This window comes from Falco cherrug, chromosome 6 (assembly GCF_023634085.1).
Source record: "Falco cherrug isolate bFalChe1 chromosome 6, bFalChe1.pri, whole genome shotgun sequence".
Lineage (NCBI taxonomy): Eukaryota > Metazoa > Chordata > Aves > Falconiformes > Falconidae > Falco > Falco cherrug.
The window spans coordinates 43,765,885-43,782,457 of record NC_073702.1 but is presented as its reverse complement, the minus strand read 5'-3'; the positions used below and the strand labels follow the sequence as shown (position 1 = coordinate 43,782,457).

General features: G+C 41.4%; 1 protein-coding gene across 1 annotated transcript in view; it reads right to left on the bottom strand.

Annotated features, from left to right (window-relative positions):
- ADGB (androglobin) overlaps nt 1–12,302 on the bottom strand; it is a 119,934-nt gene extending 107,632 nt beyond the window's left edge. The window contains exon 1 of the mRNA XM_055714125.1: nt 10,397–12,302. Within this exon, the coding sequence (XP_055570100.1) occupies nt 10,397–11,100 (704 nt within the window). The 5' untranslated portion in view covers nt 11,101–12,302. The remainder of the gene's footprint in view (nt 1–10,396) is intronic.
- Nucleotides 12,303–16,573: the final 4,271 nt, after the last annotated feature.

Below are 16,573 nucleotides of genomic sequence, written 5' to 3'. Positions count from 1 at the left end.
ACAGGCAACAGTTCAGAATAACAAAAGTGTAAATGTACAAACTTCTGAGTAGTACAGGTAAGAGTGTATTTACCTGTTCTCACAAAAGAAAAAAAATAATGCATCTAACATTAAATACAGCACATTTAAAATTGATAAAAGGAAACACCTGACTCCTCAGCATATAATTAGCCAGCTGAACTCTTTTACATCATGTGCAACTCAGGTGAGAACAATGATCTATAGCTTCTGGAACAGCCTATTTCAAGCAGCACATACCTCTGTCAAACTCGGGACAAGAAAAAGAAGGAACATGCCGTTTTGGGGATCTTAGTTCTGCTCCTCCGAGCTCTGTGTGAAAAACCATTAACAGTATAGGTTACAGAGCATCCACTTGTTATGGTTGTCCTCCATGGCAGGAAGCTGAGGATCTCTTTCCAAATCCTTCTTTACTGTACCTAATTCAAAGAGGGAGTCTGAAGCCATGTTTCCACATATAATTGTACAGCTCCTTAGAAATTACAGAACTTTTTTGAGCTTATTTCTCCCAATATTGCCTGCTAAAAAGACTGAGTTGGCCTTAGATGTGTGATGGGAAGATTGCAGCACCTCTTTCCACACTAGGGTTTCATCCTCAAGTAACTTTTAAGAACAAAGCTTGTGCTTTGCTCCTTTCTTCAGCATTTCTTCCTTGTTGGCTTCTGTAAAATCCTTTTGTGCCTTCTGTATGGCACCTGGGTAATTAACTAAGAACTAAAAATCTCTGCATGGCAGAGCACATTAGTACTTCTGTGGATTTAGGTCAACCCATTTACAAAACACTTAGCGTGCGTTGATAAGAAAACCAGGAAATCCCATTTCTTCAGCAGTGGTACAGACAGCGCACACAAGAAGCTGAAGACCATTCTGCTTAAGTGAATGAATAATCCATGGAAAACAGAGTCTTTAACATGGTATTTTAAGAATGCTCTCCAGTTTCAATGCACAATTACTATTTTCTTCTTTTGATAGCACTTTTTCTGCTATATAGTTCTGCTGAAAACTGCTTTTCTCTATTACGCTGTTCGTTGTAATAGAAGTTAGACTTGTATTGCACCTTCTCCAGCCAATGGCTCATGGAGAGTGTTTGCCTGCAAGATCCTCTGACACTGATTTGAGTTCCATGGAAACAAAACCTAAAACTAAGACCAATAGAGAGCACAGCATTTAGTGTGATATTGCCACTGGTACATTACTTAATGTTTTCATGCCCATGAGTCCATGAAGTTTGAAATCTACAGATCAGGGTAGGCTGAGCTCTCAGGGGTTCATTGTTTTAATTAGAATTAATTAGGAATACGAACTTCAATACATAATTTCCTAATTAAAATCTAAACTACTTAATAAAAAATTCAACTTACTAGTTGGCTTATATGCTATTTTAATACGTTTATCATATTTACTTTGATAAGAACCCACTGTCTCACCACAAAGCATGAAACTAAACAAAAGTTAAAGGCAGAACAAATGGAAAAATATGAAAGTACTAGCAAATTAACTATGTAGATTAAAGTGGTACTGCATTTACACACTGAAACCTTTGAATGAATGAAGCTCGGGTGCTGAAAGCAAGATCTTCATCCTCCTGGCCAGAAAATGCTAATACTGAAAATTCTAGGTGTGCTTAACTTTATTTTTGAGACAAACAAAAACACTGGCCTTGGAAATATGTACAAAACAAATGGACAATAAAAGACACTAAATGTAAAGCCTATATTTTATGCTCAGGAAGGACAATGCAAACTCTTCAGTAATGCCTAGTTTTTCTTGAGATTACAACTTAGCTATTAGTCAATAGTACAGTAAAAGAGTTTGCAGATGCACATTGATGCAATAAATAACTTCTGAAGAACCATCACGAACCAAAGAATGTCACCCAAATTGAACCTAAGATCATAACACATTTATCCACGATCATTAGTATGCCTGGGGAAAGCATGCACATGCATAATGGCATCTTTGCTCAGTATTTCAGATGGTTAAATTTTAAGCTACATAGATACTTCTTCCTTCAATTCTGCAGCTGAATGTCCTGGAATCTTGGGGCATTACAGGTTTATGTTGCTTCTGAATTACCTGAGAGAACAGGAAATGCCTTGTCATATTGGTAATGCAAACAGCCAATAAACCCTTCCAAAAGACTTTGGACAGCCATTCATAACAAAAGAATTTTGTTTATCTTTGGAGTGATTGCAATTAACAGCCTGCTAAATAAGACCATGATCTCAAAACGCCTGTTCCTCAGGATTATCAGGACAGTAGCTACAAACTGGAAATGAACAACTGCTGTAACTCCAGCTATAACACAGCTCGCTCCCAGACTCTTGTGGAGCCTTAACTGGCTTTGGTGATGATTTGGTATGATTAGGAAGGATCTGAACTGAGATATCTGAGACATAAGACCCTCCCAAGTTACCCAAAAGTAGCTTTGCAGTACAGATATATAATCTTGTAATACATTATCAGTTACAATTGTAAAGAAGGTTATGAATTCAGTGAAGGTTTAAAATTCTTCATATAAATGTTCTTTCCCTTGCGAAGTCCAGTAACTAGCTGTACTGATTTTGGCTACGATTGAGTTAAATTTCTTTACATTAGCTTGTACAAGGCTGGTTTTGATTCAGGATGAAAACAGTGTTGATCACACTGGGATGTTTCAGTTATTGCTGAGCAGTGCTTACACAGAGCCAAGGCCTTTTCTGCTTTTCTCACTGCCTAACCAGTGAGGAGGCTGAGGGTGCACAAGGAAGACAGAGGGGACACAGCCAGGACAGCTGACCCCAACTGACCAAAAGGACATTCCTTACCATATGATGTCATGCTCAGCAATAAAAGCTGGGGAAAGAAGGAAGAGGTAGCCATTTGGAGTTACAGCATTTGTCTTCCCATAGAACCATTAGGTATGATGGAGCCCAGCTTTCCCGGTGATGTCTGAACCCCTGCCTGCCGATGGGAAGTGGTGAATGAATTCCTTGTTTTGCTTTGCTTGTGCATGCAGTTTTTGCTTTACCTATTAAGCTGTCTTCATCCCAACCCATGAGATATTTTTTTTTACCTGGATTCCCTCCCCCATCTGCTGGGGAGGGGGAGTAAGTGAGAGCTGTGTGGGGCTGAGCTGCCTACAGGTCTTAAACCATGACATTAGGAGGTTTTCAGCTTGAACATTATGTTTATCATAACCACAACCTCAAAACTAACTGTATTTTTAAAGACAGCCCAGTTTCCAAGAAATGGGGTAGAATAACCGTAAAATGGATATGCCTAAACCAAAAATTGTAAAAATTGGGACTAGTATCCTCAATGTCTTTTGTAGAACATCTTAACTCTGTTTCAAACCTCAGAAGCCACACCACACTCATCTCTGAAGCTCATGCAAGGTCAAAAACATGCATAAGCATCTACATACTAGATGTATGAGATGTATTTACTGGATGATCTTTAAGGTTCCTTCCAAACTAAACCATTCTATGACACAAATCTAAGTAACTTTTAAAATAATAGAGCAACATATTTTGCAAGACAAAGATATACCACTGAGCCACCTTCTTGCACACAACATAAGAACAGGAGTACTGAGTCGGAGCAAGAGTGAACTATAGCCCAACAGCTTGCCTCAAGCAATACTCGCAACTGAAAGCCTATGAAGAGCATAAAGGCATATGTTGTGTATTTCTCTAATATTTTAATAGTCTCCAGTCATTTTTAGATTAAGCACTTCCTGAGCTAGATGCGGTTGCTATGTATTTATATAATCTTCAAAGGCTTTCTTTTCCATGGACTTGTTCCATGACCCCATGTAAATTTTTAGTGCTCATTAAAACTTCAGACTAACAAACACAACTGCTCCAGTACAACACTAAAAGCAGCTTCAAGTTCAACCACCATGCTGTCATCTACAAGACCTTAGCTCTTGCCTTCCCAAACTTCAGTTAACTTAGCAAGCCCCACCCAAAACATAAAAAAATTAATCTGTTCAGTCTATGTTTTCTAGACCATTGCTATAGCCTAAACCTTAAGAATATTTACATGAGGAACACATGCTGGTGGTGGATAAAACCTCAGTCACAAGCTATGGCTGAATCCTTACATATGAGAATACAAGTATGAGCAAGCAGCGACACCATTTTTTTTTTCCCTGTTCTTACTGTCCCAGCATTTAGTCTTAACAAGAAACGTTACAGAATCCTAGGCTTTGGTGCAGCAACCCACTGTACAACAACAGTGCGTCAACCTGCTACTCATTGCAATCAGTCAGGCATACAACTAACCTTAAATAATTTCTTCCAGCTAGGCCAGGCTTCAGCCTGTGTCTGCAGGTCCTGAAGAATCCATTAGCAGTAAATATTGCTCTTAGCTACTGCTCTCCTTAAAAAGAACTTTAGCACTACTATGATCATGGTGACCTCTGCCTGTGCCACAATTAACCATAAATCATTTGCTTCCCTTGGCACTGACCATTAATTTCTCACCTTTGTATCTAATAACCCAAACCCTAATTCAGATAGATGCTGATGACTCAAGTTTAATTCAAAAGATTGGGCGTGATGGCATAAAGCTTCATCAAATTCACTTAAAAAGCATTTAAATTCATTATCCATTCTTACTAGCCAGAATCTCTCTCAGTGCTGACAAAGACATCAATTCCAATTCACTATAGTCATTGAAACCTGGGAAAGATCAGATTCTCAGTGGCCTCTAATGGTGCAATTAAGAAAAGCTGTAAGGACAGCAGTTCTTTTGAGCTATTCAACCTGTCATCTCTAGCAACTGCCTAGCTCCTGCAGGGAATTGCTACCTAATTAGAAAGCAGTAATGAAGAGAGACCCAATGGAGCATCCTGCGGAGACCCACGCATTATGTCTGACTTAGTGAGTCCAAAGGAATTTTCCTGCCTTCTCCATATGCTTCTGAGGTCCCACTCCAGCATTGCAATATATCCACCAGTAATCCTTGTTGATTTTCCACAGTGCAGATGTACTGTGCTGACTGCTGTAGGAATTTGCAGGGGAAAAAGATGCCTGATCTCACTAGAAATCAAGCAAAGTAATTTTAAGGTGATCAAAATGTATTGCCCAGATGTTTGTACGCATTACTCCCAGAGGGCTTTTGCATTAATGTTGGAATTATAACACTGTAATTCTTCATGGTAAGCACTGCCAGATCTCAGAATTTTTTTTAAATAAATTATTTCTAAAATGTTTAGCCTTCTTCCTTTTCTATACTACTGATATTTCTATTTGGTATTTCAATTATTACAGACATATAAACCAAGTATCATTTACTATCAGAAAGATAATACTAGACAAAAAGACAAAATATTTTTGACATTTTTATCGCTGCAACTGCAAGTTGTATTAAAAAATAAAAGAGAGATACTCAGGGAAAACCTAACTTGCAATTACCACAGAACACTAAACTTACAAGGTAACATTTTCTCAGGCTGCCTGCACACATCCATCCCTCTTTCAGACACAGAAATAGCAACATTATTTAAGTCCTCATTTACACAAAATTTGTACAGTAGAAGTTGTCTCTGTCTCACAAATACACTGAACAAGCTGGGTAACAGAATGAACATGAACAGATGTCAAGGAAATACCTAGTAAGTAATTGTCGTATCTCCAATGAACACAGCTCCAATCTTACAGTGTGTGTATAAGACTTACTTCTAACCACAGCCCACTAAAAGAAGACTTGGTACACTGCCTTTGATAAAATATTTATAATCACTACTAACACTTGCCTACGATTAGGAGAAAATCATTATCTAGGAAACACATCTGTCCAACACAAGGATTACCAACCAAGATGAGGTTTAAGTCATAGGGTCACAGTACGATTGTTTTATCACCATGTTCAGCAGTTTTTCTCAACAATTACAAATACTAAGAGCACCAGTACTAATCATTTTGTCCCAGAGTGGACTCCTGCAGAATCAGCTTGGTACTCTTCTGATTTTTCTTGACTACAGATCTGGCCTTAAATCAGAAAACTGAACATTCTCTGAATGAGAATGGGCTAGAATTGTACTTTCTAGGAAATGAATGACATTCTTTTCTTGGTCTTCTCATGGACCTCCAAACACAGAATGTCTTTACTGTAAAACAGATATTCCTTACTATACAGCATCTTTCCATTTCTTAACACATCAATCTGTCTGCTATCAATTGCATTCCCAGCATTCTGACATCACAAATCCTATGACAAAGGGGAAAGCACTCTAGAAGCAATGTTGAAAATTGAAAAATGAGACATAGCCCCCATTCTGCATAAATCACCACTTTGACCATAAGCCTCATCCAAATAAAAAGCTCCCTGTACACTTTAGCAGACTGTAGTTCAAAACTTGAAACTGCCTAGCTGCTTGTTCTCTCCATAGAAATTCTGTGGCTTTTATCAGCGGTCTCCAAAGTGGGATGTGCGCACAAGGAAGATAACATTAGAACTTCAGTACTGCATGCATGTAACTTGTAGATAAACAAACAAACATATATTGGAGGGGTTGCTCAAAAATTTTTTACTGATAGAGCTGCATGATCAAAACAGTTTGGAGACTACTGGCACATAGCATAACTAAAGAAAAGAAATATGTTCAGTCCTTTCAGAGGGACTAAGAATGCTAAAGTATCTTTTTGATACTGGGTTTGGGGTATAAATCCCAATCCATCTGGGAAAAAAGGTCAAGCAAGAAGAAAGGCTATTCAAGGCATCAAAAGTGTTCTCAAGGGTAAACTCTGAGCCTCACTGTGTTCAGTTCCCCACTGTCAACAATTTTCACTGATTTCAGTGAAACCAGATTTTCACCCAGATCTTTGACTAGAGAGTACTAAGATGCATGGGGGGTTTCAGCAGGATGAGATCTTACTAAGACTGAACACTGCAGTAGAATAGAGCCTTTAATCAACCCAGAAAGCACTTAAAACTTAGGGAGCAAAACAACATGATTGAAAGTCGAGCACAGATTTTCAAATATTTTATAGCACCATTCTCTACTGTTTCATGAAAAACTTTTTTCTGTATCATTTCAAAACAAAAAATTATTGATGCAAAAGTTTAGAATAAGCTGTCACTAGCTTTCCTTGATTTAAGATCATTATCTATAGCTCAATGGATGCTGAACTCAAATCTTTCCTGACAGCTTAAACAAGAAGGTTTATCAGGTCAGTTGCTGAACTTGGCAATACATTATCCATCCATTCATCTATCCAAAAGGCCTTACTAATATTTCAGAACTATAAAAAGTCACAAATTTCCTGGTTTCCCCTTTTACATTACCAGTATTTCTGGTAACATATATATTAATATAAATATTGATTGATGCAGAGGTAGTTCTGTATACGAAAAGCTGTTCCATCAAAGATTTTTTTTTTTTTTTTAAAAAAAGGTCATGTCATCTCTTCATATGCCTGCATATAGTTCAGGACAATAAGATATCACATGGGAATGTATAAAGCACATGCACTGAAACATCTAGATGCTTGCTGCTGAGAGTTACTCCTATTTACGACATGGGTACTCTATCACAACGGCAGAGCAGATAAACCCAAAAGACATGCTACAGTTCAAACAAAAGGTATAGGCTTAGCGAAAACAATTAAAACAAGCTCTATATTCTCTGTTATGAAGGTTCTACATTACTATCAGGTTATTGTAACGGTTTCTTCCATATTCTAGTAACGTAAGACAGTAAACCACCACTAGGACATCTTTGAGCTACTACACTTAATGTAAAATAGCTGCAGTGAAGGGAGTAAAAACCCCTGAACTCTGATTCGTAGCTGTCCTGGTTTTGGCTGGGATAGAGTTAATTTTCTTTTCAGTAGCTGTGTTTTGGATTTAGCATGACAATAATGTTGATAACATACTGATGTTTTTGGTTGTTGCTGGGTGATGTTTATACTAAGTCAAGGGCTTTTCAGTTTCTCAGGCCCTGCCAGTGAGAAGGCTGGAGGGGCACGGGACATTGGGAGGGGACACAGCCAAGACAAGTGACCTTAACTAGCCAAAGGGCTATTCCATACCACGGGATGTCATGCTCAGTATATAAACTGGGAAGGGATGCTGAGCAACTGTATTGTGCACCACTTGTTTTCTTTTTTCCTTTTGGATTTTATTCTTCTCTCTTGCCTTCTCATTACAATTGCTATTGTATTTTTATTATTATATTTTATTTCAATTATTAAGTTGTTCTTATCTGAACCTATGAGTTTTATCGTTTTCCGATTCTCCTCCCTATCCTGCTGGGGGGTGGGGTGTGTGTGAGCGAGTGGCTGCGTGGTATTTAGTTGCCAGCTGGGGTTAAACCATGACGGTAGCTTACACTGAATTAACACTGGCATATGCTAGATATTAGTTCCATTGCAATTAGTTTATAATTGCAAAGTGAGAGATAAATCATGTCTCCTGTCCTTTAGGTCCAACATGAGATTTCAAATAAAACACAAGTGTATCTCCTAGATTGCATTTCAGAGGTCTTTCAGTAAACCTTAATACCATTCAAACAGTTTCTAATTAAATATTGTCATCTCAGTTGACACTGGGAAAACAATCTTATAATACACTTTATGCATCGTGGTCTTATTTAATAAAGTCTCAAGTAACAATGTGCTAAAGAGAGGAAGATACTCTTCTAGCTATTCTGATACAAATAACTCCGAAAGAATTATTCCTTTACAAGTTATTACGTATGATACAGGAGAGAATTAACAATTTTACTATAAAAGAAGACTTCAAAAAAAGATGTATCTTAATTTAATGGAACAGCTAAAAAATTCTCACACTAAGAATGCCTCTTAGGGAACCATATCTGAAATATTAGACAAAATCTTTGGATGACAGCACATTCAGTTTCACATATGCTGGGAAAAAAGAAAGAAAATACTTCTTTTTCTTTAACAGCGCTAAAAAGTAAGCGTCCCTAACAGCTTAGATAGATCCTCAGAAAAATTCTGATAAACAGCTTGAAGCAGTAAATATGAGGGGCTGCACGGCTGTGGTGACAACAAACAAAAGTTGTTCCTAAGCAAAGGGATGCAGTGAGAAGTGAGGAAATCAAGATACTGTCTGCCCGCAACAACTGAAAAGCTACCAAAATAGGAATCAAGGTGTGAAATATGAAACAAGTATGAAAATACGAAATAATAAACTATTTTGTAGCAAAGGCTGTGTAACGGAACATGAAATAAGAACAAAGGGCATCTGAAGATTGATTTCAAGAGACAAACAAGTGGTACCACTGGAACCTTTATTTATGGCACGACAAAGAAGAAAAGGGCATGAGCATATACATTGGATACCTTTATCATGTGAATCCTGCCAGTGCCATGCACTCAGGCTTACACACTTTAGGATAAGAAAGCTGCTCAAAACACAGAACCAGAATTCTCAGGTCAAAATAGCAACAGCAACAGAAAGTCAGTATTTCCTATTTATTTTCTTTGCAGGAAGAAATATAGATTTTCATGTAAATATCCAAAATTACACCAAATACCTAGCAAGCAGTGATTTATTTGAAAATATCGCAAGAGATGCTATTTACAGAGAGATATTTAAGAAATGAATGGGATTTAAGAAATATTTAAGACATTTTTCATACGTAAAGAAATATTTAAGAAACGAACACTTAATTTCCTCAGATGCATTATAACACAAAGCAAACATTCAAGGCACTGGGAATTGTGTTTCCCTTCTATAAACGCAGCCCATGTGCTCTAAGAGTCATTAACCATTTTGCTCTGGAATCTTCAGCCGGCTCAGCTCCGTGACCGGCTGCAGGCGGGGACCGTGTGCTCCCGCTGCTACTGCCCCTGTTCGCAGCTTTGAGCTTCTTTGAAACCCCACCGACCCCCTCAGCGAACGCGTAACTCCTGCGCGTAAGCCGGGTGCAGCTGCGCCGCCCCGCCGCCCCCCGCACACAGCCAGTGCCACGTCGCGAAGCGTGGCCGCCACCGCCGGGCACCGGGGCTGCGGGGACAGGGGCGGCAGGAGGAGCCCCAGCCCCCTCCGGCGGGACGCTGCCACCGGACGGGCGCACGCACCTCCCGGCGGGGAGGACGCCTGTGCGCCACCCAACCGCCCCGGCCGCTGAAGCCGCTGTGACGGGCACCCGCGCTCCCTCAGCACCGGCCACTCGCCCTCACGGGGGGAGGCCCGCAGCCCGGGAGGCGGCGGCGGGCTGCCAGCCCCGGGCCCTACCGGCCGCCCGCGCCTGAGGGAGGGGGGCGGCCCCGGGGGAAGCCCCCAGACGGCCGAGCCGCCTGCCCCGGAGCGGCCGCGCACCCCGGTGTGGCTCCCGGGGGGCACCTCGCACCTCGCACCCCGCGGCCGGCCGGGGGCAGCCCCCCTCCCGCGCCTCTCCCCTCCGCCCCGGGGCTCTTACTCTCTGGCGGAGGCGCCCAGCAGCCCGGAGCCGTTGCGGCTGTCGAGCTCCTTCTTCTTGCTCCCCTTGGAGGCCATGGCCGCGGGTCTCGCCGCGTCCACCGCGTTGCCGGGCGACCCGGCCCGCCGGAGGCAGCGGCTCCAGCGCCGCCCCGGGGCCAGCCCACTCCCGGCACCGGGAACGGGCCGGCGGCAGGTGCCACCCGCCGAAGCAGGGGCGGGAGAGGGCGCGCGCGAGCGGGCGGCGGGGGCCGCTGCGGGGTGACGCCCCGTCCCGTCCCGTCCCGTCCCGTCGCCACCCCGGGCGCTGCCGGGCCCCGCGCCGCCGCCTCCGCGGTCAGGGAAGCGAGGGCCGGTATGCAGTGCCCTGCGGGAGGGGCTTGGCTTGGAAAGCGACAGGACATTGCCCTCGGGGCTTACCCTGCGGCTGCCGGGGTCTGTGCGAAGGCAATAATTTGAAAAAAAGTAGACATCTGAAAAATGCATTTTAGTTATAAATGTTCTAATCGCATGACTACGTTGAACAAGTGAAGAACAAGCGTAAAAAGCACCGACTTGAAATGGTCGAATTTCCACCCCCACCCCCACCCCGTTTTTTATACCAGTAGATATCAGCTGCATGAGAAGGAAGCAAAAAGGAATTAATCCTGGAGCCTCGAGAGATTTTAGAGCCGGAACGAGGATGTCTTTATTTTCTTTTTTCATTTCAAAATGATGCAACTAATGAATTTCTGATACAAAGGCTGTGGTTACTGCAGTCAATGGGGTCCCACGCAGGTCAGGCAAAACTAACATTAATCGGCTACTTCTGACACCAGCGGGGAGCTCAAACTTTGCCTAAACGAAACAGACTTTTTCAGGTACATTCCTGAGATCACGTTGTCGCCAACTCCTCCTGTTTCCGACTCTTAACCTATTTGCTATTTCCCAATCGGTAGTGCATGATGAAAAATCCATGATAAAACGGAACATACTTCTTCACTTACTCAAGCTAAGTCTTTTTGAAATATAAAAACCAATGCAAATGTATTTGTCAAATTGCAGAGGGCAGGAGTAGGTCAAAAGATACAAGGAAAAATATGCAGATGTTGCTACATCTAGAGGCTTATTTTAGACAAATGTCAGATCTTGATTTATATCAAGATGACAGAAGGCTAGATATATCTACTTCTAAATTTTAAAGTGGAAAATTCTTCCACTTCTTTGCACTTCCTTCAGCATTATGTCCAACAGCATCCGTTTTCAGTAAGGCGCCTTGGGACACTTCTCACTTGGGAACCCAGTAAACTTTTCAGGTTTATTTATTTCTTTTCAAACTGAGCAGCTGGTCTCTTTTTCAGACAATTAACTATCAAATATTGATCAGGGCATGCAGGTGAATAATAGCAGAGACAGAGGTGAGCTCAAACAGCTGGCTACCACTTCAGTACCAGTGCAGGGCTGTTAACCTCCACACCTGGCTGGGTGCTGACGCAAACTTGCAGACTGAGGCTGGAATTTACAGGACTGAGTTTGTGAACCAGAATACAGATAAAATCACCTCAAATAAGCTGTGATGATTGTCTGGTCCTCTGAGTTCCCTTTCCTTCCTGTACTTACTGGGCAGAGAAACTACTATGGAAAAGTATCTAGGAAACATAGGTGTGAGAGGCACCTGTGAATGTTTTCCTAGTAGGAAAATTTCCTTTCTGATCCCATTGCAGATGACCAGTGAGGTTTACAGCATCCCAGCAAATACAATTCTTGTAATACAATTATGTGAAAGACAACAGAAAAGTAACTGAAACTTGTGTGCATCTGTCTCTCAAAACATTTTTGGGTGGTGAAGGACAGAAGACAGAAATCAGAAGAGAATATGTAAGCTACAGAGCCCTTCATTCTTTGGCTCTGTTAAATGATAGCTGCTAGGTATGAAGTTCAGAATGCACCTTTTACTATAAACTTCTACAATAACTTTTGTTTGCCAGGAGTGATGGCATTACAAGCATGTACCTAGGTGCTCTGTGAAGAAAAAAAAAAGGATCTCAAATTTTGCGTCCATCAAGTTACATCTTTTTATTTATCCAAGAATTTAATTTAGAATTCCATAACCTAACAGGAATGACAAGGGCAGCTTGTTTGGTAAGGGAAGTTAATCTGAATTTTAAAAAAAGCTAGTTTTCTAACTGGCAAAGAATCTGTAAGGTCAAATCAGCTGTTTCACTGGCATAGTGTCTCAAGCCATAAAGTATATCTGACAGACACTCCCTGAAGGGAAAACTTGTTAGGGTAGAGGCAGCCTTACAGTAGGAAAATGTGAACTGAATATACAAGACAACAAAACAAGAAGGAACCCATTGAGACATAGCTAAACAAACACTAAGATAACAGGGACTGGTTAGCGATGGATGATGGGTGGCATTCTGGTCACCATTCCTCTAAGACACAATTCAAAACACTGGCTTGTTTATTTTTTCCCTTAAACCATCACATTGTCAACTGCTATAGCACACACAAGTCACAGGAAAACAGCCTTTTAGTCCTAAATATTTCACGCTCTTTTGTAGCTACAAATACTAGTTGGAGAAAGAGCAGAACAACTGTTATGAACAGGAACACTACCAAGGCCCCTCTCAGGGGTCTTGGAGCTCAGACTGCTCAAAGTTGACTCTCCTTTGATTTTACAGCAGACACAAGGATTCCAGAATAAGAGAAAGTGTTTGCCTGAAAGAGAAGGCCTGGGAGTGTAGTAGAGGGGGCAAAGCTTAACGTGTAGAAATACCTGATGGGGAGACTAAAGACACTCAGATTTTTCTCAGAGACGCCCAGCGACAGGATCAGAGACAGTATGAAAATTTAGATTCAGGAAATTCCTCTTAAATTATTATTATTTTTTTTTTTAATTACAGTGAGGGTGATCTAACACTGGAACAGGTTTTCCATTGAGACTGTGGAGTCTTCATCAGACTGGACATGGCCATGAACAACCTGCTTAAGCTTTGACCATTGGTGTAGGACTACACAATATCCTAAGACCACTTTCAACCTTACCCATTCTGTGGTTTTGGGAAGATTTCCATGAAAAAAGGGTTAAAGTTAGACACAGAAGCTTCTGTAAGAACAGATGCTGTATCTTCAAGCAAGAGGTTGCAACAAAGTTAGATAAAAGATGAAAGAGGGGTAGAATGAATTTTCATTTTCTTTGGTTTGGGTTTTAGAGATATTTTTTTTCCATTTCTTTTATCAAAGAATAGGAAAATCTAGGTTCTGAAATTAATTCTTTTAGCAGACCATTAAAAAGAGTGTTCTTGCTTTCACTACTCTTCTGCTTATTTACTAAGTGAAAGAGTAGGTGGGAGTGAGATGAGGAAGGTACAGGTCAGTGTGAAATGGTGAACGAAGGAGGACAGCAGTGGGCTCGCATTTCAGGAACAGCAGGCAGTGAAGGATCGGAAAAGTGAAGGGTGATCAGAAAAGGTGAGATTGTGAGTGGAGGTCAGCAATGCCTGAGAAAAAGGAAACCCTGCAGCATGTAATAGAGCTTGGGAAGAGAGGAACAGTTGGCTGCTGAAGTGACAGGACAGGGAACTGAACCTGAGCAAAACCATTCTTGAACAGACAAGACTGAAGCTAACCACAAGCAGCTGTAAGTCTCCATGGACTGCTCCAGTGTGGGTCCCCCTCCCATGGGATGCAATCCCTCATGGCACAGGTCCACAGGCACCCGCGGGGTCACAGCCCGGCCAGCAGCCCTGCCCCAGCCTGGGCTCACCCCTCCGTGGGGCCACAGGCCCTGCCAGGAGCCGGCTCCAGCGCGGGCTGCCCACGGGGTCACAGCCTCCTGCGGGCATCCCCCTGCTCCGGCGTGGGGTCCCCAGGGGCTGCGGGGGGGACCTGCTCCACCGTGAACTCCCGGGGCTGAGGGGACAGCCTGCCGCAGCCTGGGCTTCACCGCGGGCTGGGGGGGAAATCTGTTCCAGTGCCTGCAGTACCTCCTGCCCCTCCTTCACTGACTTTGGTGTCTGCAGAGTCTTGTTCTCACATTTCTCCCTCTTCACTCCCATGACAGTTGCTGGTTTCTGGTGGTTTGTGGTTGTTTTTTGGGGTTTTTTGTTTGTGTTTTTTTTTTTTTTTTAACACACACCCCCCCACACACACCCTGCCTTCTTAAATACATTATCCCAAAGGCACTACTCTACCACCATTGCTGACAGGCTCAGCCTTGGCCAGCAATGGGTCTGCCTTGGAGCCGGCTGGCATGGGGGAAGCTTCTAGCAGCTTCTCACAGAAGCCCCCTCTGTATCCCCCTGCTACCAAAACATTGCCATGCAAATCCAATACAGCCTGTACACATATCCATAGAAGCAATAGCTTCTTCAACCAGCCAGATGCTGTCCAGGGAAAAGAGACTAGACGTAATCTTTGCATACAACTATTTCAGCGTTGTACTGTACTGAATAGATACTGACTGAATATAAAATCATGTTTGAGGCATATTAGAGTTAATACTGAATGTATCCCAGTGGGGCAGGTATTTTGCTACATTAGTGCTGGGATAGCACTGTCAATTAGAAGTCACTCATAACCATAATAAGAACAATGGAAATAGATAATGTGTCCCTAGTAGCATAGTCTACAGGACACTTTTGAACCAAAGTTCAAACCAAACCCATCTGAATGGTAAATGTTGACAGTCCATTATTCTGGATGGATGCTGCATACTACTTTAATACATACCAGTAAAGGGCAGAGGAGTTTAGAAACAGAGTTAGCAGGATGCCCATGCTATCTTTAACCTTTAGGGAGCCATGAGCTTTCTAACAGGACCAATAATTATCAGCATAACTTAAGCTTTCAGAAGGGTCATGATAATAAAGAGGTTAAAATTTCTTAAGTTAGAAAAAAGGTGAAGCAGAACAGAAGTCTATGTTTTATCAAAACACTGAACACCTTACTTCCTAGAACCTGTAAGCGACAGATAAAATATTACATGTCATGTGGCATTTTATCAGCTACCTTTTACTCCCAGTTACAAGTTAAGATCAATAAGGCCAGGAATCCTGCATATTTTAATTTCATTTAGAGCTCAGGCCACATGATGATTTATCCAGTGGTAAAAAGATGCAAGATCACTATACTTATATTATCTTTGCAAAAAAAAAGAATGAATATTGAGATGCTGGCCCTCTACTTTTACACTTTCCAAGCTAAAGCTATCTGAAACATCATTTCTACCTAAAAGAGGAAGTTTAAGGTACTTGGGGCAGGAAGCATTTGTAGGTACACAGACTGAAATGAGAAAAACCCCATCTAGTAGAATTTATTCATACAAGTGTGTAAGCCACATAGAACATCTAAGCCAGAAATTTTCACTAAATGAATGCTATCTTAGGTGGGTTATAAAACAGTCCATAATCATGTATTTAAAAATACACCAAAAGTACTTCCACCCTGGTTAGACACAGCAAAGATCTTACAAACAGAGCTTTATGATGGTAATGTACAATACAGGCACAATTTCTTTCACATGATCTTCACTAGATTAATCTTCATATAGAAAAATAGTGAGAAAAAGGAACATACTGCTGCAGGACAAAACTTTGAAATTATGTTTTGTGCACTGTCAAGTGAATGACATTTCAATTCAGAATCATTATGTATCTCACTGGCATTTTGTTAATTTTTTATTATTTTTTTTTTTACTCCTGAAAGTATACTGCTACCCACATTTCTTAAATTCTTTAGCAATTCATTATATGAAGGACGAAGGCATACACATACTTAGAGGACTGTGTTTCTGTACCACATAAGGTGTTCTGTAAAGAGAAGAGGTAGCCAGTTCTCTGTTTTGGAACCAAGGTCACTGTCAAGAGGTTAAGACTACAAAGATAAGGGAGCAATGGTTTTTAAGAGCAAAATGTTTCACCATCTAATACCGCAGTTCTACTGCACATATTTTTTATCATTATGTTGTCCTATCACTGTATATCAAATGGTTACTCAAGCAGTGAGCCTGTAAGAATGACTCATACTATTCCCCAGCAATTAATCACTACAGGTGAACAAGTATTTGTTCAATTTAAGGAGGCTGAATGCTATTACAGTTCAATAGGTCTGACACAACATTTAAACAAACAAAACTGAGCTGGGAATAGCTTGTATTCTACTACTGCAGTTAAGATACACCTAGAAAATCCCA